At 58.8% G+C, this 20,602-nt stretch overlaps 2 protein-coding genes across 2 annotated transcripts; both read left to right on the top strand.

The window, feature by feature from the left end:
- Positions 1 to 1,466: 1,466 nt before the first annotated feature.
- Positions 1,467 to 8,861, top strand: FAAH2 (fatty acid amide hydrolase 2). The gene is made up of 11 exons (XM_038123020.1): positions 1,467 to 1,679; positions 2,107 to 2,189; positions 2,419 to 2,552; positions 2,828 to 3,037; positions 3,434 to 3,553; positions 4,041 to 4,176; positions 4,939 to 5,056; positions 5,393 to 5,512; positions 6,412 to 6,523; positions 7,155 to 7,349; positions 8,007 to 8,861. The coding sequence occupies exons 1-11, from the start codon at positions 1,482 to 1,484 to the stop codon at positions 8,180 to 8,182; spliced, it is 1,602 nt and encodes a 533-aa protein (XP_037978948.1). The 5' UTR covers positions 1,467 to 1,481; the 3' UTR covers positions 8,183 to 8,861.
- A 282-nt stretch (positions 8,862 to 9,143) lies between these two features.
- On the top strand, positions 9,144 to 16,636 carry LOC119695134 (interferon gamma receptor 1-like). Its single transcript, XM_038123038.1, has 8 exons — positions 9,144 to 9,165; positions 9,696 to 9,710; positions 11,801 to 11,921; positions 12,700 to 12,872; positions 13,838 to 14,016; positions 14,450 to 14,603; positions 14,887 to 15,014; positions 15,334 to 16,636. Exons 1-8 carry the CDS (start codon positions 9,144 to 9,146, stop codon positions 16,126 to 16,128), a joined length of 1,587 nt encoding a protein of 528 aa, XP_037978966.1. The 3' UTR covers positions 16,129 to 16,636.
- The last annotated feature ends 3,966 nt before the right edge of the window (positions 16,637 to 20,602 follow it).

Here is a 20,602-nt window from a genome sequence, read left to right as displayed (position 1 = left end):
TTGCAAAGCTCTGTTCTTGAAATGTTAAAAGACAAAGATAAAGGAAGACACTTTCCAGCAAAGAAAATGCCAGAGCTTGGGGAAGGTTTCTGCAGAGCAGCAACACAGAAAGAGACTCAGGACAGAAATATTTTGGTTTGTACCCCTCTCTGCCAACATTTGGGCAGGATTTGAAGGGGGGAAACCAGCAAATCCACTAAGAGTTTGAGGAAAAAACTGGCAAAGCATTGCTGAGATTACATTTAGGAGGGTAGTTCAGAGAGTTTTACTATTTTAGCTCTGGAAGACAGAGGACACCTGACTTATTCCTGAGCTCTGAGGGAGCCCTTATCAGCTTCCTCCTCTCCTCTCTCTTCTATTCTCTCCTCTCCTCTCCTCTCCCTGCATCAGGCAGGGAGAAAAGAAAGTATCCTTGATAAGATTGTGAAAAAAAGAACTACTATCAAGATGACTTTGATGTCAGCTTTGGTTTTAGGGGACAGAGGTTGGCCGATGGCCTTCTAGGGCGTGTGTGCTGCAGATTGTTCTATAAATGCTGATATGTTGACTCTGCAGTCATAAAAGATTTTCACAATAAATGTATCCCTTTGTAGCCTTGCTTTGCACTCGTAATTCGGTTGCCAACTGTGTGGAAGAGATGCATTAAGGCCTGCTCACATGCTGCTTAAATCCTTGCTTTAAAAGACAGCATTTTCCCCCCAGCATTACCAATTCTTTTGCCCTTAGGGTTGAGGATTATACAGTGCTCTTCCTGTTTCCATAATCAAGCACCTGAACACCTCAGAGCATGTTTAAAAAATTAGTGTGATAATAGCTGTATAAGGGAAAAGCTCAAGAGTAAGGCTTGGGGTTTATAACGCAAAAGAACATTATAATTTGACGTCAGCCTTGAACTGACAGTTCTTAATGTCCCGTAGTTACGTTAGACACCCAACAGAGCGTTTGTGTGACAGTCTGACCCAGAGGACAGGCTTTTAGATGGGGACGGGCAACCCGTGCCGGGAAGGGAAGCGTCTCCCTGGCAGTCGGGCACGGGCCGTTCCGCGGGCAGCTCAGAGGCGCTGCGGCCGCTGGGCTCGGCCCGGCGCCTCGGGCTGCGGCCGCGCCTGCCCGGGGGAGGCGGCCGGGGCAGCCGCTGCCCGCGGGGCGTTTCGCGGAGCCGCACACGCCGCACGTGGGGAGCGCCGCTGTCAGCTGCCGCCAGCCCAGCCCGCCTGCCGTGCGCGCCCCGAGCCGCTGCCCGTGTGCCGGAGACAGGAGCGGGCCTGAGCGCCACGCAGCGAGACAGAAGGCGGGCGAGGCTGCCCTTCTCCCCGCCCCGCCGGGCACCGCTGCGTCCCCGGGAGGGCCCGGGCCGATGCGGGCCCTGGGCGGGCGGCACCGGGGCGGCACCGGGACGGTCGCCACGGCAACACGGGCGGCGCGTCGCCCCGACGTCACTTCCTGGCGAGGCGGGGCGGGGCGGCGCGCGCAGAGCGGTCATGGCGCTGTCGCGCGCGGAGCGCTGTCTCGCGCTGCTGCTGCGGCTGCTGTCGCGCGCCTGCCTCGCGCTGCTCGCGCTGCTGCCGCAGCCGCGCGCCGGCCCCGCGCGCGCCGCCCCGCGCGCCGTCCCGCCGCCGCGGCGCGCGCTCCTGCTGCTGCCCGCGCGGCGCCTCGCGGAGCTGCTCCGCGCGCGGCAGGTACCACCCGCCGTGCCCGGGCAGGGGGAGCGGGGCACGTACCACCCGCCGTGCCCGGGGAGGGGAGCGGGGCAGCGGGACAGGGGCCGCGGCCGCCCGCCGTGCCCGGGGAGAGGAGCGGGGCAGATAGCGCCCGCCGTGCCCGGGCAGGGGAGCGGGGCAGCGGGGCAGATAGCGCCCGCCGTGCCCGGGCAGGGGAGCGGGGCAGCGGGGCAGATAGCGCCCGCCGTGCCCGGGCAGGGGAGCGGGGCAGATAGCGCCCGCCGTGCCCGGGCAGGGGAGCGGGGCAGCGGGGCAGATAGCGCCCGCCGTGCCCGGGCAGGGGAGCGGGGCAGGTGCCGCCCGCCGTGCCCGGGGAGGGCAGCGGGGCAGCGGCTCTCGGTCCGCCCCGCGCCTGACGGCGGGACCCGCTGTGCCCCGTGCCCAGGTGGCGTGCGTAGAGGTGGTGGAGGCGTACGTGGAGAGGATCAAGGAGGTGAATCCCCTCATCAATGCCCTGGTTAAGGACAGGTGAGCTGGGGGCAGAGGGCACCCTCGGGGAGACAGCGGCTCCCCGCCCGCCTGCAGCAGCAGCAGCAGCGCCGAGCGGCTGGGCCGGGATGCCGCTCCCCGCTCCGGCAAACACCAGGCAGTCTCACTTCCCCCACAAGCTGCTGCCGCACTTGGGGCCCTCCCGCCCTGCGGGGACCCCGCTCCTCTCTGGTCCAGCGCCAGAACATCGCCGGGTGCTTTCTTGCAGGTTCGAGGAGGCTCTGCAGGAAGCCCGGCAGGTTGATAAGCTGCTTTCGGAGGGTCCTGGCGATGACTGCCTGGAGGAGAAGTTCCCCTTGTTGGGAGTTCCCATCACTGTTAAGGAGGCCTTCTCTCTCTATGGTGGGTTTATCTTTGTGCCTCTCCAGGTCTTGATGTGCTCCCCAGAGTGGTGGGTGGCTGTGGCCGGTGCTTGGAGGGAAGTAGTCTCCCTTTCCGTGGTTTGCACCAAGCTCTGCCTGGGCTTCCGTATTTGTGTTCATTTGTAGCACACAGGTGCTGCAGAGCTTGAGGTGCCTCAGAGGAGCAGCCCTCACTGGGACCCTGCTTCCTGCAGCCCTGGGTCGTCTCAGGGCACTGGCCCTGATGCCTCCCTCCTGTTGACCTTGGCACTACAGGGATGCCCAACACCTCTGGCTTGGTCAACCGCCGCAACGTGATCGCCACCTCAGATGCCACCGTGGTGTCACGGCTGAAGCAGGCGGGTGCCATCCCGCTGGGTGTCACCAACTGCAGCGAGCTCTGCATGTGGTACGAGTCCAGCAACAGGGTCTACGGGCGCACCAACAACCCCTACGACCTGCAGAGGATTGTGGGCGGCAGCTCAGGTGAGCCCCGGCACCTCGGCACGGTCCTGCACGAGTGGCAGGTTAAAATGCACTGAGGGAAGAGTTCCAAGTCTTCACACAGCTATTAACGTGTCCCTGGGCTTTTGCGGAGCTTACAGGCCTCTTTCCTGGGCACTGCTGTAGGCTGTTGGGAGGACTAGCTGCTTTGCCTCTTCTGGGTGTTTCATCTGGCGTTGCTTCAGCCTGCTCTGTTGTAATTCAGCAGGAAAATCCCTTTGGCCCACGTTCCCCAGCTATCCCCTACCCATCCCTAAAGCCAAGGTGTCCGCACCTCTCTTGCTTTTTAGGCCCCCACCCTCCCTGTGAGGCGTTCCTGCTTTCCTGGATGATTTGCACCATAAATCTTGGGGTTTTGCCGTGTTTTCTCCTGTGCAGGTGGGGAGGGCAGTGTCCTGGCAGCTGCCTGCTCAGTCGTGGGTGTGGGCTCTGACATCGGCGGCAGCATCCGAATGCCTGCCTTCTTCAATGGAGTCTTTGGCCATAAACCCACAACAGGTAAGGTGGCTGCTGGGCTCTCCTCCTCTTCCCCACCAGCAGAAATGCCATGAGGTGGAATGGGGGCTGTGGGATGAACCCCTTCAGGACACCCCTGTGCTGGTCGCTGGTGGGGTTGCTGTAAGGAGTCAGGTAACCTCTTGCACAAGACAAGCCTGTTGAGGAAGCACAGCTGGGGTTGGCAGTTGGGAAGCTTTTGGTGGCAGAATGCCAGGCACATGAGAGACGGGCAGGGGTTTACCCAAGTATTGCATCCTCGGCGTGGGATGTTTTCACAAGGTTGGGATCTGCTGGGATGTTTCTCTGTCTTTCAGTGTCCTGACTGGGTGCTTTTCCTCCCGTCCCCACCCCAGGAACCTTGCCATCAGCCCTCGTCGGGTGTGCAGTCCCTGGGGAACCATGTCTCCCTGCACCCAGAGACCCCCCAGCAGGGCTGTCCCCGTCTGGAGGCCGTACTCAGGGTAGTGTCTGCCTTCTGTGCCCTCAGGGGTGGTGCCCAACGACGGCCAGTTCCCCAACGCTCGCGGGGTGCGCACCAGCTACCTGTGCACGGGGCCCATGTGCCGCTACGCTGAGGACCTGGAGCCTGTCTTGAGAGTCATGGCTGGTCCTGGCGTCAGCAAGTGAGTTGTTCCCACTGCTCCCGGCTGCTGAGCTGGAGTCGGCTGCTCTCTGGTCCTCGCACTAGATGAGGCCTTTGTATGAGACAGGTCTGCACCCCACCCAGTTTGCTTGTTACTGATTTCCTTCCTCTCCTGCTGGCTTCAGCAGGACCTTGGCTGCTGGGACTGCCCTTCCCACCACCCACGTGCTCCCAGGACTGATAGGTCCCCCTTCACCAGTGAGCTGCTTCCCAGCTCTGTCCCACACACCCCTCCCAGGGCTGGCCTTGCTCCTGGGTGTTACAGCGCCTTTTTTCCTGTTGTTGAATGAGGAGTTTTCCATCCCCACACCGTGGCTGGTTCAGTTCCCTCAGTTCTTGGTCCGTGCAATCAAGTGCAGCCGTGCTGCGTGCCAGTGAGGAGCAGAGCGTAGATGGGGCACGTGGGGCAGCCCTCCTTTTGCCACCGCCTGCACACAGTTGCTCTCTCCATTACCACTTTGCTTTTTCCCGGGCTCTTGTGCAATCCCAGCCTTGGCTGCAGCCAGGGTTTGTAGTCACAAGGTGCTTCTGGAGAAATGAGAACTTTCCCAACAGAAACTTGATGAGGCTGAGGGGGCAGGTGAGCAGCTGGATGCGTTGTGGGCAGTAGGTGTCTGTGTCTTCAGGGTCTCACCTTGCCTCTCTGGGGGACAGAGCAGGGTCTCTTGAGGACACATAACAAGCCTAGCAGCTGCAGAGGAGCTGGGGATGGATTTGTGACAAAGCACCATTCCTTTCCCAGGCTGAAACTGAATGAGAAAGTGTCGCTGGAGAAAATCAAATTCCATTGCATGGATCATGATGGCGGGTCCATTTTTGTATCACCTGTGGACAAGGAGATCTTGCAGGCCCAAAAGAAGGTAGGAAGGTGCAGAGGATGGTACTCACTGAGGTGAGCCTGAAGATAGAACCTGGGGAGACCGGTCAGAGGAGCCCTGAGGAGGGGAAAGCTGCTTTGTGTGTGGCCTCCTGCAGGAGCTGGTGAAATGAGGGGTTGGGGAGGCAGCCTTGCATCCCACTTCTGTGCTTTCAGGGGTTAAAAAGTAGAAAGAACTTTTTCTTCTTCAGGGCTAAAGAAGACTCAAGGGGAAGATCTTGTGAGTAGGTCTCCTTACTCTCTTCTCTGTAGTTTCCATGGGCTGATGGCAGGCATCAAATCTTTATGGAAACAAACCTGTCCTTGCTCTTCCCTTCAGGTGGTGGAGTACCTCGAAAGTGACCTCGGGGTCCGGGTTCAGCATGTGGCAATCCACAAGATGAAGTATTCCTTCCAGATCTGGTCGGCCATGATGTCATCCAAGGACAGTGAGGGGCAGGTGTGTTAGAGTGAGTTGGCAAAGGCAGAACTTTGGAGGCATCAGGGAAGAAACAGCTGTGCGGGGCCAGCTGTGGAGATCTGTAGGCTTCCCAAACCTACCCGGGAGCTTTCCCTGCTCCATGTGCCCCCCAATCCTCCTTTCATCTCTTCCTAAAGTTGCACAGCACCTTCTCCCTTGCTGTCCCGTGGGTTGAGGCCCTGGCTCTCAGCAGAGGAGCAGTGTGGCACTCGGGAGGGGGGGAGGTTGTTTTGGCACATTGACCTTTTCCATGCAGCTTGGTAAGTCAGCCAGGCAGGGGCATCCTGCCTTGCTCTTTGCCCCGTGCTGTGTCTTCTGACTTGTAGACTGGGATTAACACCCTTTGGGATGCCAAGCCAGGCAGAGGACTAGCAGCTTTCCAGCAGGAGGCCTGCTTGGGTAATTTTTCCCTGGCATTGCAGCTGCTGTGCTATGCTCTGTGCATGCAGGAAAGTACTTTGTAATAAAATTAAATTCTGGGAGTGTCATAACTTGTGCATTCCTGGCACAGAGGCAGTGATGAAACAGCCCGGCCCCACCACACCAAGGAGGGCTTGTCTGGCTCCTCTGCCTCCTCCTTCCAGGTGCAATCATTATATCACAGGAGGAAATGCCTCTGGGACATTATTCCTTGCATTGTGTCAGTTGGGTGCTGCTTTGTGGGGCTCTCCCTTCTCCTTGCTGTCTCTGGCAGGGAAAAATGCTCCTGCTGCTGCCCTGGATCCGTGTCAGAGCTGTGGAGCACCCGATGGGCATCTCCTGTGTGAAAGCAGGAGCACCTCACATTGGGATAGTGGGATAACCGAAATGTCCATTGCCAGCCTGTGCCTCCCTGCTGCGTGTTGGCTTTGCTGACGGGAGGAGCGTGTGTGTTACAGGAGGCACAGAGATTCACAGACCTGCTGGGGGACCACGGGAAGCCAGTGTGGCCGCTGTGGGAGCTGGTGAAGTGGCTCGTGGGGATGTCTTCTCACACTCTCCCAGCTATCGGTAATGCCGGCAGGGGCCCTGGGAAGCGCAGAGGCACTGGTGGGGTGGGCAGGTTGGTAAATGCAGGTATTACCCTTCCAATGCCCAGGGAAGGAACTCGGGTTTTGCCCTGAGCAGCTTCAGCCTGGTTTTGTAATGATGCAAGCTGAAGAGTGTGGATCTTTGATGAATGGGAGTGGGTGCCTTGGGGGAAGAAGTGGGGATGATGGAGCTGGGGGCAGGGTTCACTTCTGCTGTGAGCCACACCAGAGCTGCTAGGGGCTCAGAGGGCTCAGCCAGGGTGTGCACCAATCTTGTTTCACAGCAGCAGGTACTGGAGAGCCCTCATTAGTGCAGTTGTGCTGCTGTCTGATGAGTGCTGGGGTCGTTCTGCCAGCTCTGCTCAACCCCACTGGCTGGAAAAGCTGGAAGGAAGGGGCAGGCTGGATGCTTGTCCCTTGGCAGAGCTGAGGGAATGCTGCCCACAAAGCTGTGCTAGGGGCAATCTGCTGTGGCTACTGGCAGGAGGGGGTACTTGGGGGGCCACCCCAGAAGCAGGGGATGTTGCATGTGGCTGGGCATTGTGTTTCTGCCCCACATAGACCACAGTCCTGTCATACGCTCTTGTCCCCATTTCTGCCCTTTTCTGCAGCCCTGGGACTGACAGAGAAGCTGGTGAACATCAACCTCAGTGCGAAGGCCAAGCTGGTGAGCATGGGGAAGAGCCTACAGGAGGAGATGGAGGCACTGCTGGGGCCGGATGGGGTGCTCCTCTACCCCTCACACCCCACCATCGCCCCCAAGCACCACTCCCCCATCTGCATGCCCTTCAATTTTGCCTACACAGGTGAGCAGCCCTGGCTCCTGTGGAGTTGCAGCTAGGGCTACCAAAATGATCTCCCTGTGGCAGCAGCGTGGGCTGGCTGCTGGGGTGTTGTATCCAAAGGGTTTGCATTGCTCACGGTGGGCTGTGCAGCAAAGAGAGGTGTCTTGTTGCTCCAGAGAGTGGAGTGAGGGTTGTGCTTCATACCGTGAGCCATCTTTTACCTTTTGCCAAAGATGCCTGTCCTCAGCAGGGCAGGCGGGGCTTTGTGTGTGATATTGGGGTTTAGCAGGAACCTGGGACCTGCCATCTCTTGGGGTACAGCCTGGGGCTCCTTGTGTGGCTCCCATGTGGTCTGAACACCTCGGTGCCAGTGTCAGTGCTGCCTTGCTTTGTGGAGTGATGGAGGGCTGGTGCCTGGCACAGAAATGTCCCAAATTTGGCATGCCACAGTGTGTGCCATCCCTCATGGATGCTGTTCATACACATGATGTGGGCCCTGGGAATCTCTGGCCAGTGATGTCCCTTGTCACCACGTCTCTGCACTGCTGTGTGAAGCACCAGCTGCCAGGATCTCGGTGCTGTGTATGGCAGAGCTGCCTGCCCAGGGTGGGAGAGCCAGGCAGTGATGTATCCCAGTCTTTGTGCTCACTCTGATCTATCCAACCTTCTCTCTTGCAGCCATCTTCAACGTCCTGGGCCTGCCGGTGACGCAGTGCCCGCTGGGGCTGGGCAGCGAGGGGCTGCCGCTGGGCATCCAGCTGGTGGCAGCCTCCTACAATGACCACTTGACGCTGGCGGTGGCCCGGTACCTGGAGAAAGCCTTTGGAGGATGGGTTTTGCCAGGGGAAGTTTAACTTTGGGAGACGGGGACAGAGGCAGCGGCAAGTGCTGATGCTTGATCCATCACGGCACTGCCTGCTCCCTGCATCCCCCTGCACCCTGCTGGGAGTGGCTGCTGGTGCCTCCAGCAGGAGCAGCTGCACCATTGCCACTGGAGTCCTCATCCCTGTGGCACCCTCTGTCAGGGAGAGACCTGCCTTTCCCGAACCCCTCAGGAGCCCCAGTGCCACAGTCTGAGGATGCCCTGCCTGCATCCTGCCTGCAGTGGGCACCCACCCACCTTTTCCAGACCCTGGAGCTGGCCAGCTCTGCAGCCTTTCTGCTTTCAGAGCGCTGGGTGAGAGCTGGGCAGAGGACATGCTTCCAGATCTCTGGGGCCAGCTGTGCAGCATTCCTCGGGGCTGCCTGGGCCCGTGGGGGTCCTCCTTGGCCTGCCCCTACCCACAGGGCTGGACTGTGCCTGCTGCGCCCAGGCTTGCTGGCCCCCACAAGCTCCTGCAGGCTTCCCCCCACCCTCTGACCAAAAAGGGAGAGGGGTTGAGGGGGCTGGAGGAGCCATAGGCCTGCCTCACCAACAGCACCTTGTGGGGTGGTGGGTGCTGGGTTCTGCAGGGTGTGCAGCTGTCAGGCACAGCTGGGAGCATTTCAGCACTGGTACTCAGCGAGGCATTAAAGAGTGTCCAGGCTACTGTGGCTGTGTGTCCTTTTTCCTCGTGGCTGTCTCCCTTCCCGCTCCTGCCAGGCCCCAGCCCCATCTCTACCGGGGATGTGTCAGGCTACCCAGCACTGCTGGCCATTGAAGTGGTGCAGGGACAGCAGAGGAGATGCTGGCATTGGCCCCCGGGGTGGCACTTGGCCACTCTAGGGCTCTTGTTTTGGAATGCCGTGGCCCACAGTGACTTCGGGCCCTGGGCAGAGTTGAATGGTGCCTATGAGCCCCACCGTGCTGCCGTCAGTGGCTCTGTTGGTCTGGCAATGGTTGCACAGTTCTTGGGAAGTAAAAGTTCAGCTGTGTTTTGTCCCAGTGGGCTGCCAGAGGCCTGGAGCTCTTGGGGTGGTGCAGAGCCACGTTCAGGTCCCTCATGGTCTCCAGGGCAAAATGAGGGGCCCCAGCCCTGTGTGCCCAGCCTGCAGCATTGGTCTTGGCAAGGATAAAACCTGCTGCTGGTTTTGCTGTGATGTCCTGGCCTGTGTCTGCCCTGCCATGTGTCAGCCCTGGCCTGAGCCCTTGCTCCTTTGTGTCCCCGTGCCACTGATGGTCCGTGCAGGGGCCGGGCAGGGTGCTGGGATGGCGTGCTGGGGCAGGCTGTGCCTCAGCTCTGGTGTGCAGAGGGCACTGCTGAGCACCCGTGCCCAGCTGGGACGTGCTGATGAGGAAGCAGAAAAGGAAAAAAAAACCCTGCCTCAGCAAAGGAGGTGTAAACCACCCGAGTCAAATCACGTGTGTGGTGGCACAGGCAGCACGGACTGTCCCCCATCTGGAGGAAGCCTGGCAGCTGAGCAGACCGTGGTAACGCTTCCAGTGAGCACTCGGAGCCAAACGTGAGGTTGCTGAGCTGAGGGCGTTGTGTTTAACAGTGTGGTTGGTGAGGTGGGTTTCTGGTACGGCAGAGGGGCAGAGGAAGTGCTGGATCCAGGGTGGGGGGAGTGCTGGTGCTTCAGGGCAGTGTGATGGGGATGCAGACAAAGGAGAGGCTGTGCAGAGCAGAGGGGGTTAATCCCCACAATCTCTGCTAATGCCACAACACAGAGAGAGTTGCTGGGATTTTTCCTCTGGTCAGGGCAGAAGGGGAACGGATGTTCTGGAGTTCAGAGGGGGGCTGCCAGGACTGGCCTGCAGTCGCCCTCACTGCTTCAGGGAAGCATTGCCTCCCTTGTGCTGCCTTCTGCAGTGAGAGCAGCCCTGTACCTGCCTGCACAGGCAGCCAGTCCCAGGGTCTCCATCAGTTCCCCAGCTCTGTGCCTCTGTAAGCCCCTGGAACAATCCTGGAGGCTCTTTCTCCCTCCAGGCAGAAATACTGCCTCCTTCAATGTTCTGTTGCAAAGCCAGGAGGGCTCTTGCTGGTCTCAGGGTGGGGGGAATCCCTAGGCCGACTGCCTGTGCTTCAGCTCTGCTGGTTCAGAGGTCTCACCTCAGCCCTCGCCCACAGTTTGCAGCTGCGTGTCCCTGCTTGTGGACTGTTCCTCCTTGTTTCAATGCTGCAAGGGATAGAGAAAACATGGGGGCAATGTTTTGTACGCACGTGCTGAGGTGGTTGCGCTTGTAACGGTGAAAAGTCGGCGTGAAATGGGAAGAGTGAGAAGCAGGGACAGTGGTGAGCCAGCCCCACTGGGGTCCCATCTGGTCAGGGGTGCTCCCACCCCTCTGCCTCTGGAGGTGGCCCTGGGCTCCCCACCTTCATGGGGGAATGTCCCCACAACCACAAGGTTGGTGTTGGCAGCCTCAAAGCCCCTGCATGTCTGCTCCAGGAGAGGAAGGTCACCTCCATGACAGGCAAGAGCAGGACGAGACTCCTGGTGGCTGGATGGTGGGGCAAGGCCAAGGAAAGAAGGGACTGGCCAGGTGCAGGTGCCCAGCCAGACCAGCCTCTGCTGTGGCTCACAGTCTGAGGTCTCTGCTCACAGCCCAAGAGGGACTGTGCCTTGTGGGTGATGTCACACGTGGTGCCCTCCCGTGCCAGGGAGGCTGTGGGATGGCTGGGGGTGTCCTGGCAGCGGTGTCACAGGTTGTGCCAGTGTGAGTCATGCCCAGAGCTGGGCTGAGTCACCTCCCCAGTGGTGTGAGTATCAGGTGAGGAGCTTTCTCAGCTCCAATTCCTGGTGACAAAGGCGGTGTGGCTTCTCACCACGGGGTGCCAGAGGTGGGTGCAACAGAAGGCTACTGCAGCACTTGCAGAGTGCCATAGCAGTGTGGCAGCTGCCCCTGTGGGTCCACTTACCACCACAGCCCTGAGGGAACCTGACCTGCTGCACCCCCAGAGTGCAGCAGAAGGTCCCCTGCCCTCCATAGTGGACCCCTCTGTGCCCCAATAGGCATGTGAACTCCATGGGGCAGTGTCACTGGCTGAAGCCTCTGTTTTTAATCCCAGGTCCCAGCAGCCTGTCATGTCTGTGGGTAGCAGAACAGCTCCAGCACACCCATCCCTTTCCATGGCCCCTGGCACGGCTGCGTAGCGCTGGGGCAGATGGATGGGCTGTGGTAGGATGAGCCCTGCCCTGCTCCTGCTGCTGTCCCTGGCCACCTGCTCCCTGCTCCAGGGTAAGCCAGTGCTGAAGCTGTCACCACAGTCTAGGGGGGGCCCTGGCTGCAGGGCAGGAGGAGGCACAGGGACACCTCTCAGACCTACTGAAGGTACCTGTGAAGATGAGAGGCCCAAGTGGTCGTCAAGGAATGATGAGAAAGGGTCAGCAGCAGCTGTGTCAGGGTTTGTCTCTCCCGTTTTGTCAGCTGTGTCTTTGCTTTGGCAGAGGCGTGGAGAGGGTGTTCTCAGTGTGTGACAAACTGGGGGGATACAGGTGCTGAGCACTTGCTTTGAAGTCAGTGTTTGCCCATGCCGGGACGAAGCTGGGGAACCTGTGCCCCACGGGGACCCTGCAGGACACTGCCTCATACCCCTGTGCTCCCTCCCCAGGGACGCTACTGAGGCCACGGAATGTCACGCTGGAGGCACGGAACTTCCACGTCCGGCTGCGCTGGGAGGCAGACCCCAGCACACCCAGCTCGGCCACCTACGAGGTGGAGTGGAGGACCAGGTAGGTGGGGAGGACCGGGTGAACAGGTCTGGTCATCTTACACCCTGGCAGAGGCTGTCGGCAACCCCTGGCAGCCAGAGGACTGCTGTCTGCCAGTAAATGCCACAGAGCCGTGGAGTTGGCAGCGACTGGCTTGTCCTACCCCTGCACTTGCAAGGTCAGCTCAGGAGTGTGTCCTGGTGGGTTTTGAACAACTTCAGGACAACATCCCTGGACAGCTTGGTCCCTTTCCTGGTCACGATCCCAGTAACAAACTAAGGGGTTGCTTTTGCTCTGGGGTTTTGGATCTGGTGGGGTTTTTTTTCCCATTATGATAAATGGGATTTCCTGTATTTCTACTTGTGTCCAGTGCCTCTACTTTTGCTGGGCACTACTGAGAGGAAGGCTCCATCTTCTTCTTGTGTTGATAAGACCCCCCCCCCCCCCCCCACCCAAAGTCACCTTCCTCTGAGGCTCAAGCTGTCACCACTCGCTCAGTTTCCCTCGTTCCACAGAGCCTCAACAGCCTCAACTCCTGGCTGGGTTCTCCCTGCCACAGCTGTGTGTTTTCTCATTGTGGGGAGCACAGGTCAGGGCACAATGCCAGATGCCATCTGTCCCCAGGAGGGAGTCAACCTGCTGGTGCCCCCCTTCCTCACACATCCCGGGGATGCTGTTGGCTGATGCCTTGGCTTTCCTACGCTTTCCCCCTGGGCAGGATGGCGGTGGCTGGGCAGCCCTCCCTTTGGGCTGGGAGGATGCTGAAAAGAAGCAATCCCTGTGCTTTCTCCCTGGGCAGAACCTCGAACTGGACCAAGGCAGGTGCCTACGGGGGGAACAGCAGAACCTCCTGGCAGTGTGAGCTGTATTTTGACAGGATTCATGATATCTACTGGGCACGGGTGAGAGTGGTGGCCGGAGGTGAGCAGTCCGAGTGGGCCAGTTCCAGCGAGCTGCAGCTGTACAGAGACAGTAAGAACTGGGGAGCTTCTCCAGCTGGGCCCTTCCTGGGGGGCCGATGGGGAGAGGGGACCTTGGAGAGATCTGATGGGATACAGTGGGGAAGCATGTCAGGACACTGGAGGGAAAAGAGTCAAGAGCCCTAGCCAGAGGAAAGGGATGAGGCAGAGCTGCTGGAGGATAGCTGGGTGAAGAGCAAAAGCACAGAGGGGACACAGTGAGGTGACTGGTAGGAGGCCCCAGGCCAGCAAGGCACCTCAAGAATTTGGGTCTCTGGGGAATGCAGCGAGAGGGGGCAGGAAAGAGGATATGCCTCTGGGCTTGGCTTTTGAAAGCTCATCTTCCTCCCCTGTCATGGTCTGGGATGAAGCTGCTGCAGGCAGGGGCAGGCCCTCTGGTGATCCATTCACCCCGACTATTGTGTTTGCCTGGTGTGGGAATGTGCCTCTTCTCAGTCACAGACTGGCTGTTCTGTCCAAAAAACCTAGCAGTCTCTTGGAGCTAGAAAATGTTCAGGACCCTCCTCTGGCCTCCATCAGAGGGGCTGTTGCAATGAACAGAATGTGTAAGCTACATGGGTTCTACGCTGGCTGTTTGTGTTCCCTTGTTCATCCCCTCTGCATCCAACTGGCACGGGAGTGGGTGCATTCAGTTAGAAAGTGATTGCTGGCCCTGGCAGTGGGGTCTCCAGACCCTGGTGGATGGCTCAGCAGTGAAGGTCTCAGCAGAGGGAGCTGGTGGTGCCACAGTCTGTCGGTGTGAAGAGGAGGCAGAAGCAGTGCTAGCTGTCATGAAGATGTGGTGGCTGCCATTCCTAGAGCTGATTTCAGAGCACAAAGTGCCATCAGGCAAGACCCGAGGAGCTTCTGTGCTCTGAGAGGGGAATATCAGACAGAAAAATTTAATTTCTAGAGAAACAAGATGTCTGCCTTCCTTTGAAGGCCTTAATTTTTGATTTTTTTTCCCCTTCTCTACAGCAATTGTTGGCCCCCCCAAGTTGTCCTGGCTGCTCCAGGACCAAATCCTCAGCGTAAACATCATCACACCACGCACTCCCTACCAGAGAAGAACTGGTTCCTACAAGCCAGTCAACCGAGTGCTGCTGAAGCTGTGGTACTGGCTGCACCTGTACGAGGGGGACCTGCTTGTCCAGCAGGTATGTGTGGGAGCTGGGCAGGGCCCAGGGGTGCAGGGCTTGCACAAGCTTCCCTGGTGCAGCAAAGCCACCATCTCAGGTTGCAGTGGTGCGGGGTGCCTGTGCTGCAGCCCTGCACACACCTGGCTGCGCGTGCAGGTGTGAGGGGCTGTGCACCCCCAGCCCGGGGCTCCCCCCTCAGCAAGGCAGAGACCGCTTCCCTCCCCCGGGTAAGAAGAACTGGACTGGTTCTGTGCAGATGAAAGGTGATGCCACAGGTGTTTCAGGAGATGCTCTGGGACCTGAACACCTCCTGGGGCAAGGAACTGAGTGTTGGAGGTGCCCGGGAGGAGGGACCATGGGGCACGTGGGATGTTGAGGCTGCTCAGAGCAGTGGAGCCATGCACAAACCCCACCTCCAGCTTCTGTGGCCACCTGCTCCATCTGCTTTCAGGTGCCCTGCAGACGGCGCAGTGAGAAAGTGCCTTGCACCTTTGGGCACCTGAAGCCCAGCACACAGTACTGTGTCCGGACGGTGGCTGCAGACATTGCCAGGGAGCGGAGCCAGGAGGCTGAGCAGTGCCTGGAGACTCCAGCACGCCCTTCAGGTGGGAGGACTCTCACCAACTCAGCTGCCACGGCTGCATCTCAGATCCTGCTCTCAGCACAAACTTGTGTGGAGCTGTGAATACCTCAGCCCCAGCCACTGTGGTCAGGGTTGTGGCCCAGTGCTGCCCAGTGGGGACCTCTCACTGCGATGCTTTCTTGTCATCTGCCTTGGGCTTGCCTCCTGAAACATCCCAGCGTGACATGGATGGGAAACACTGACAGAGGGTGGGCTGGGAGGGGTGTGTTTGAGTGACCCCTCAGCCTGCTGTGACGTCCTGGCAGGCTTTCCATGGGTCCTTGCTGTGCTGAGTGCCTTCTTCCTGCTGCTGCTGCTAAGTGTGGCCGGGATCTGCTTCATGCAGCTGCACGTCCTTCCCAGTCCTCCGGAGACGTGCCTCCCAAGAGCACTGGTGAGTGACGATCCTCCTCGACCTTGTGTGCAGCCGTAGCCAAGCCAGGGTTCCCTGCATTTGCAAGGGTTCAGCACCTCCTTTCCTCCAACTCTCACATCACCAAGCCCATTTTGGTACCCAGGTGCCTCCCCTGCTGTCTGAACCACTGTCCCCCAAGAAGAAGGTACTGGTGGAGGGCATTGGCCAGCCATGGGTCACAGCAGAGGACGGGGTCTCAGGCAGTGCAGCCCTTGGTGTTCAGCAGTTTGTCACAACCCCCTGCTGGCGGGGCTTTAGCCAGCTGAGGCTGACCGTGCCACTGCTTTTGTCCTTGCAGGCTCTCCAGAACAGCGGGCTGAGTGTGGCCATGCAGGCGCCTCCGCTCCAGCTTGAGGAGGACCCACTGGCCCTGCTCCTGCAGACTGTGCTCCCCTCCCACGGGCCAGCCACGGCCGTGCAGGCACCAGCCACGGTCCCACAGCTCCTCCGGGGCCTGGTCCGGGATGCGAGCGGCTACTGTGCCAATGGGTTTGGCCCAAACTGCACTGAGGGAAGGGACCCGTCCTGCACCCACAGTCAGCTGGGGCATGCCTTAGGCTCTCAGCTCCCCTCAGAGCTGGAGAAGGATGGGGAGGCAGGTGACGGGGATGATTTGCCAGAGCAGCTGGTGCTAGTGGGACTGGCTGGACACAGCTACGTAGGTGACAGAGACAGCCAGACACCTAAAATATGGCTCCCCCTGCACCTCCAGCTTTATTCTAAATGCCAGTGCCCAGTCCCGGGAGCAGGCAGCCACCTTCCTCTGCCCGTGCCGAGCAGCAGCCGCAGCCAGGAGTACCTGCAGGAGAGTCTGGGCACGGCCGGGCGCCGGATCCGGCTCAGCTCCGTGCGGCTCCTGGCCGGGGCGGAGGCAGAGGGAGGGCAGCGCCCCTGTGCCCCCCATCCCCCGAGCGGCGGCGGGACCGACCCGGAGCCCGGGGACAGCACCGTGAACCCAGGCTGCTCGGGACAGGCCGGAGCGCGTCCGTACAGCCCCTGCCCGCTGCCCCCCTCGCCCCGCAGCGTCCAGCGGGCAGCTGCCCCGTCCGGCTACGAGCCCCGTGCCCCGTGGGGCAGCGAGCCACAGCTATAGCCACAGCTATAGCCACAGGCACAGGCAGCGGGCAGCCCCAGCTCCCAGCCCAGCCCAAGGCGCCCCGGGCTCCCCGGCCGTGCCTGCCGCAGCCTGTCGGTGCCGGGATGGGCACGGCGCTGAGCCGGCTCCCCGGGGCAGGCACAGGCACATCCCGGGCACGGCCGCCAGGGACCCGCCGAGGACGGGCGGCATGCAGAGCTGTCCTCTGGGGAGCTGGTGCTCTTGAGACACAGCAAAAGGAGCATGGACCAACGCTGAACCCCCAAAACTCCTATCTAGAGATCTGTCTGTATGTGTGCACGTATGGTACAGTATCCATACCAATGTAACACTCATATATAGATATATATTTATAAAGCTCTCTAATGAAAAAATGTTGGGGTTTTTACTTCTGTGGAAATGTTGATTCTGTGCTGGAGTTGTTTTTAAATATCACTAATTTATTCTAGAAAACTGGTTTCTCTATTCATTGTTTCTGTTACAGACCCAGCATGACCCTTCCGTGTGCAGCAGTCAGGAAAGGCACGGGGTAAACTTGGGGTTTTCCAGGCAGAAAATTGTGCCCACAGTCTCTGTCTTGCTCTCCTGTGGGAAAAGGCTGGTTTCTAGCAGCATGGGATACATTTATCATTCCTGCTGCTAGCACTGGGGTGATTTATGGCTGGTAAACCCTGCCCTGCGGTTCTCCCTCCAGATGCGTGTTGAGGCTGTGCCTGAAGCCACAGGGGAAACCTCCTTGTGCTGTGTCACAGGCTGGCATCAGTGGAGTCAAAATGCAGTGACAAATCCAGGCTCTTGGACTCACAAAAGTTACTCTGCATCTGGGAACAGGTGAGAAACTGGTGTCTAGTGTCCAGGCAGCTGGTGCAGGGGATGGAGGTACACTGCTGCCAGGCTTAGGGAGCCTTTGGGGCTGTGCAGGGCCATGTTCCAACCCTGTGAGTCACTCCTGACACCCCAGCCGTGTTCCATCCCTGCCTCATACTGCAGGCTGACCCCTGTAGCCCACAAGGGTCCATGAGGGAGCAGGGGTTCACATGCAGTTTAGGGAGGACCCCACACCAGATGCCCAAAGGAGGCCATGACTCTATGGGAAGATCATGACTGGAGCAAGCTCCTGGCAGGCAGGACCTGTGGCCCCATGGAGAGAGGAGCCCAAGCTGGAACAGGTTTGCTAAAGGGGATTGGGACTTTGTAGGGACAGTGATAGAGCAGCTTTGGGGTGTGTCTGGCATGTGGCCCAGGTCAGTCTCTCACAGTCGATGTGAGGACATGATGTATTGAAGAAATTGAGCTGTATTAACAGAAAAAGAAAAAAAAAAAAAAGAAGAGACAGTCCCAAGAGCTGCTTGAGGAACACATGTATTACCTATATGCTTTTTTCTACCTATGAAGTTGGTGTCCAGTTGCCATCTCCTTTGTCCCTTACAGTCTCTGATCTGCCTCAAGGTCATGATGAAGCCCGACATGCCTGCAGCCTGTTTGATCAACTGCCTCATCCCCACAGCCCACAGGGCCTCCAACCCCACGCCACTCTGGAAGGTCATTGCATGGTCCCAGGCAAGGCACCTCTTAGCAGGAGCATCAGTCAGAGCTGCTGTTTGTGCCACAGGCTCTTGGCAGGAGCCATATCCCAAGCAGGAGCTTGTCCAGGCCCAGCAGTGTCCATCATGTTGCTCCAGCCCAGTCCTGGGTGATTTGCCAGGACATTGGAGCAGTGCAATGGGACCAGAGTGGCTCCCACAGCTGCTGTGTTGTGGGAGCTGGGCTTGCACTGGGGCTCGAGCGGTGCTCTGATCACAGCTGGCCAGGTCTCTGCAGCTCTGAAGAGGACCAGCTCTTTCCTGAGTCTGGGGCTGGACAAGGGTGCTGGGGTCCCCGTGGGTGATTTAGGCAGTCACTCACTGGCAGCAGGGGCTTGCCCTGGCCCAGGGGCAAGCTGGAATGTTCCCACTCATATCAAAGAGTTGCTCATGGGGAGTGGAAAAAGACAGAAGGGTTGTGACATTTCAAGATGCCATCAGCAGCTGAAGTTTCCGAGTGGATGCAAGAGGGGGTTTCTGCTTTGCCTTGAAGGTGTGAGTAGCATGTGGGTTTCTGCAGAAGCACAAAGTGCAACATTCACTGCGGGGTGAGGTGCTGAGGTCCCAGCATGTCCCAGGAGAGACCTGTCACCACTGTGTGCAGAGTGGGGCCTGGGTGCAGTGTCTGCATTCGATCCCACTTTGGTCTGCCTGGCAGGTTGTTATGTGCTGAACAGGACTGGACGGTGCTGGAGGATGGGCCTGGGTCAGGGGCAAGCCCCCAGCCCCGGGCTAGACATCAGCCCCAGGCAGGTCTGTGCAGGACACCAGAGCGGTGCCCCCAGCACCACTGCAGCCTCAGTCACGTGCAGGGTCCTCCCGCAGCATTCCATGCTCCCTCCACAGCCTGGAAAGGGCCCAGCCAGCGACTGGCACCCAGCCCACCCTGGAGCACCATCACCTTGGAGGTCAGCTGCCATCTCTGGCGCTGGCCTCAGGCCCACGGCACAGCGCTGTGCCTGCAGGGACCGGCGCGGGGGCTGCCGAGAGCTCTGACTCACCACGATCTCTCCCCTGTTCCTGCCTTCTCTCTGAGGTGTTTTCAGATTCTGCTGGTGCCAGATCAAAGCAACAAGAGAGATGCCGCTGCGAACAGCTCTTTATTAGAAACAGTGGGTTTAGGACTGTGCAAGAGCGTATTTCTTATTACTAATTCTCAGAGAGCAGAGCTGCCAGCCTATGAAAATGGTGCACAGTGGAAAATTGCTCTTTGGGGGCTAATGGGGCTTTCACAGCCACTGAGTGGGAACCATTGTACCTGACAACCATGAGAGATGTGGTGGCCCCTGAAATGATGGGGGGAAATCAAGCTCTTGTATTTTGTGGGCTGGCTATACCTAGGATCATCCTCTTTAGCCTTTGAAAACCATGGGAGGCAGAGCTGCAAACAGCAGGGTCTGCTCTGACCCTGTGCCCACTCTGCTCTGTCTGCTTTCTCTCCTGCCTGTCACTGCAGCTGCCCTGCCACCTCTCTGGGACAGCCCAGAGCCACCCCAAATCCTCACAGCCACCTCAAGCACTGTCCAGCACATCTGTGTATATGGCAAAGACCTGGGACCTCACTAAGGCCCTGTCACTCAGCCTCCCTGGGCCTTTTTGGGTCTGTAGCTCTAGGCAGGTCCCTGAAGCAGCACAGAGCAGCAGCATCACAGCTGTCCTGCTGGACCCCATCCTTCAGCCCTGAAAGGCTTCGTGGGTTGGCAGGTCTGAGCTGCAACATCCCGGCCACTGACTCCTCCTGCACCTCCCTCTCAGTGGTCTGAGCTGCTTGCCTTGGTTGGGAGGCTGACCAGGATGTGGGTGAGGACTGTGGGAGCCCCAAAAGCTGGAGCCTGAGTGTGGTGTGTTTAGAGGATGTGCACGAAGAGGGCTGCAGAGCTGACAGGCTGCAGAGAAGTGAATTTGGGGTCTCAGACCTGCGTGGTTTCTCTCCAGACAGGAGCTTTCCTGAAATTCAGTGGATTGGGACCCAAGCAGGGTGACCGGGATGTTCAGGTCACCCCAGGAGGCTGTAGAGCAAAACTGGTCCTACTTCATGTGCTGGTCTGGGTGTGCCCTCGCCTGGGGATGGGTGGCAAGTGTCTGCATTCAGGAGGTGCCAGGGCACCCTGACAGACTCATATACCATCTAGCTTGGTCACTGGGTCTCCTTACTCTGCCTGACAACCTTCCCTGTGTTGTCCTCACTGCTCACCACTGCTCTTCTCAGGGTCTGTGACACACTAATTCCTGTGCTCCCATCCTTTGGATGCACAGGGACAGGGGATTTCTGGTCCTGCAGCCTATGGGAATGGCAGCTCAGCTCCACACCTTCCCACTTCCTGGCAGTGCTCCAGTAGCTCCAGGCCCCTGGGATCATTCATGCTCCTGGTGACAGGACCAGCAAGCAGCCTCTGGGCTGGGTGCATGCTGGCTCACGATGCACTCTGAGTTGGGGGGGGTGTTGTGTGCTTCCTCCTCATGGCACCACAGCAAATGGCATGAGCCTGTCTCCAGGATTTTTCATTCTGTGACATGAAACCTGGCAGGATTCTGATTTTTTCCATCCTCTATTTTCCAGAGGATGGAAAACAGGCTAGATAAAGATTTTTGTTAGGAGAAAAGTCCCAGCTGGGTGGTGTGCCCACTTGAAATGGATGATAGATTCATCTCAGCTGTTTTCCAGTTGTATCATGCCTGGCAGATGGGGACTGGCAAACAGAGGTAATCAATGATCTCTGGATAATGCATCTTCAACCACTCCATGAGAAATGAGGGCCTCTGTTTTGTGGTCAGCAGGGTCACAGTCAGCCTCGGGATTAAACAATAGAGGCTCAGGCTGCTCATCATCCTGTCCCATCTTCCTCAAGAAAGTCCCAGTGTGATGTCCCACCCCATGAGATGAGAGG

Source organism: Motacilla alba, chromosome 4A (assembly GCF_015832195.1).
Source record: "Motacilla alba alba isolate MOTALB_02 chromosome 4A, Motacilla_alba_V1.0_pri, whole genome shotgun sequence".
In the NCBI taxonomy this organism is placed as follows: Eukaryota; Metazoa; Chordata; class Aves; order Passeriformes; family Motacillidae; genus Motacilla; species Motacilla alba.
This window is presented reverse-complemented; position numbering and strand designations above follow the sequence as displayed.

Excerpts from the sequence above, each read along its gene's own strand:
- FAAH2 (XM_038123020.1), top strand. The coding sequence starts at position 1,482 with ATGGCGCTGTCGCGCGCGGAGCGCTGTCTCGCGCTGCTGCTGCGGCTG. Across the intron at positions 1,680-2,106 it reads AGCTGCTCCGCGCGCGGCAG|GTGGCGTGCGTAGAGGTGGT; the intron begins GTACCACCCGCC and ends CCCCGTGCCCAG. Across the intron at positions 5,057-5,392 it reads TCTTGCAGGCCCAAAAGAAG|GTGGTGGAGTACCTCGAAAG; the intron begins GTAGGAAGGTGC and ends TCTTCCCTTCAG.
- LOC119695134 (XM_038123038.1), top strand. The coding sequence starts at position 9,144 with ATGGTTGCACAGTTCTTGGGAA. Across the intron at positions 12,873-13,837 it reads GCTGCAGCTGTACAGAGACA|CAATTGTTGGCCCCCCCAAG; the intron begins GTAAGAACTGGG and ends CCTTCTCTACAG. Across the intron at positions 15,015-15,333 it reads CGTGCCTCCCAAGAGCACTG|GCTCTCCAGAACAGCGGGCT; the intron begins GTGAGTGACGAT and ends TTGTCCTTGCAG.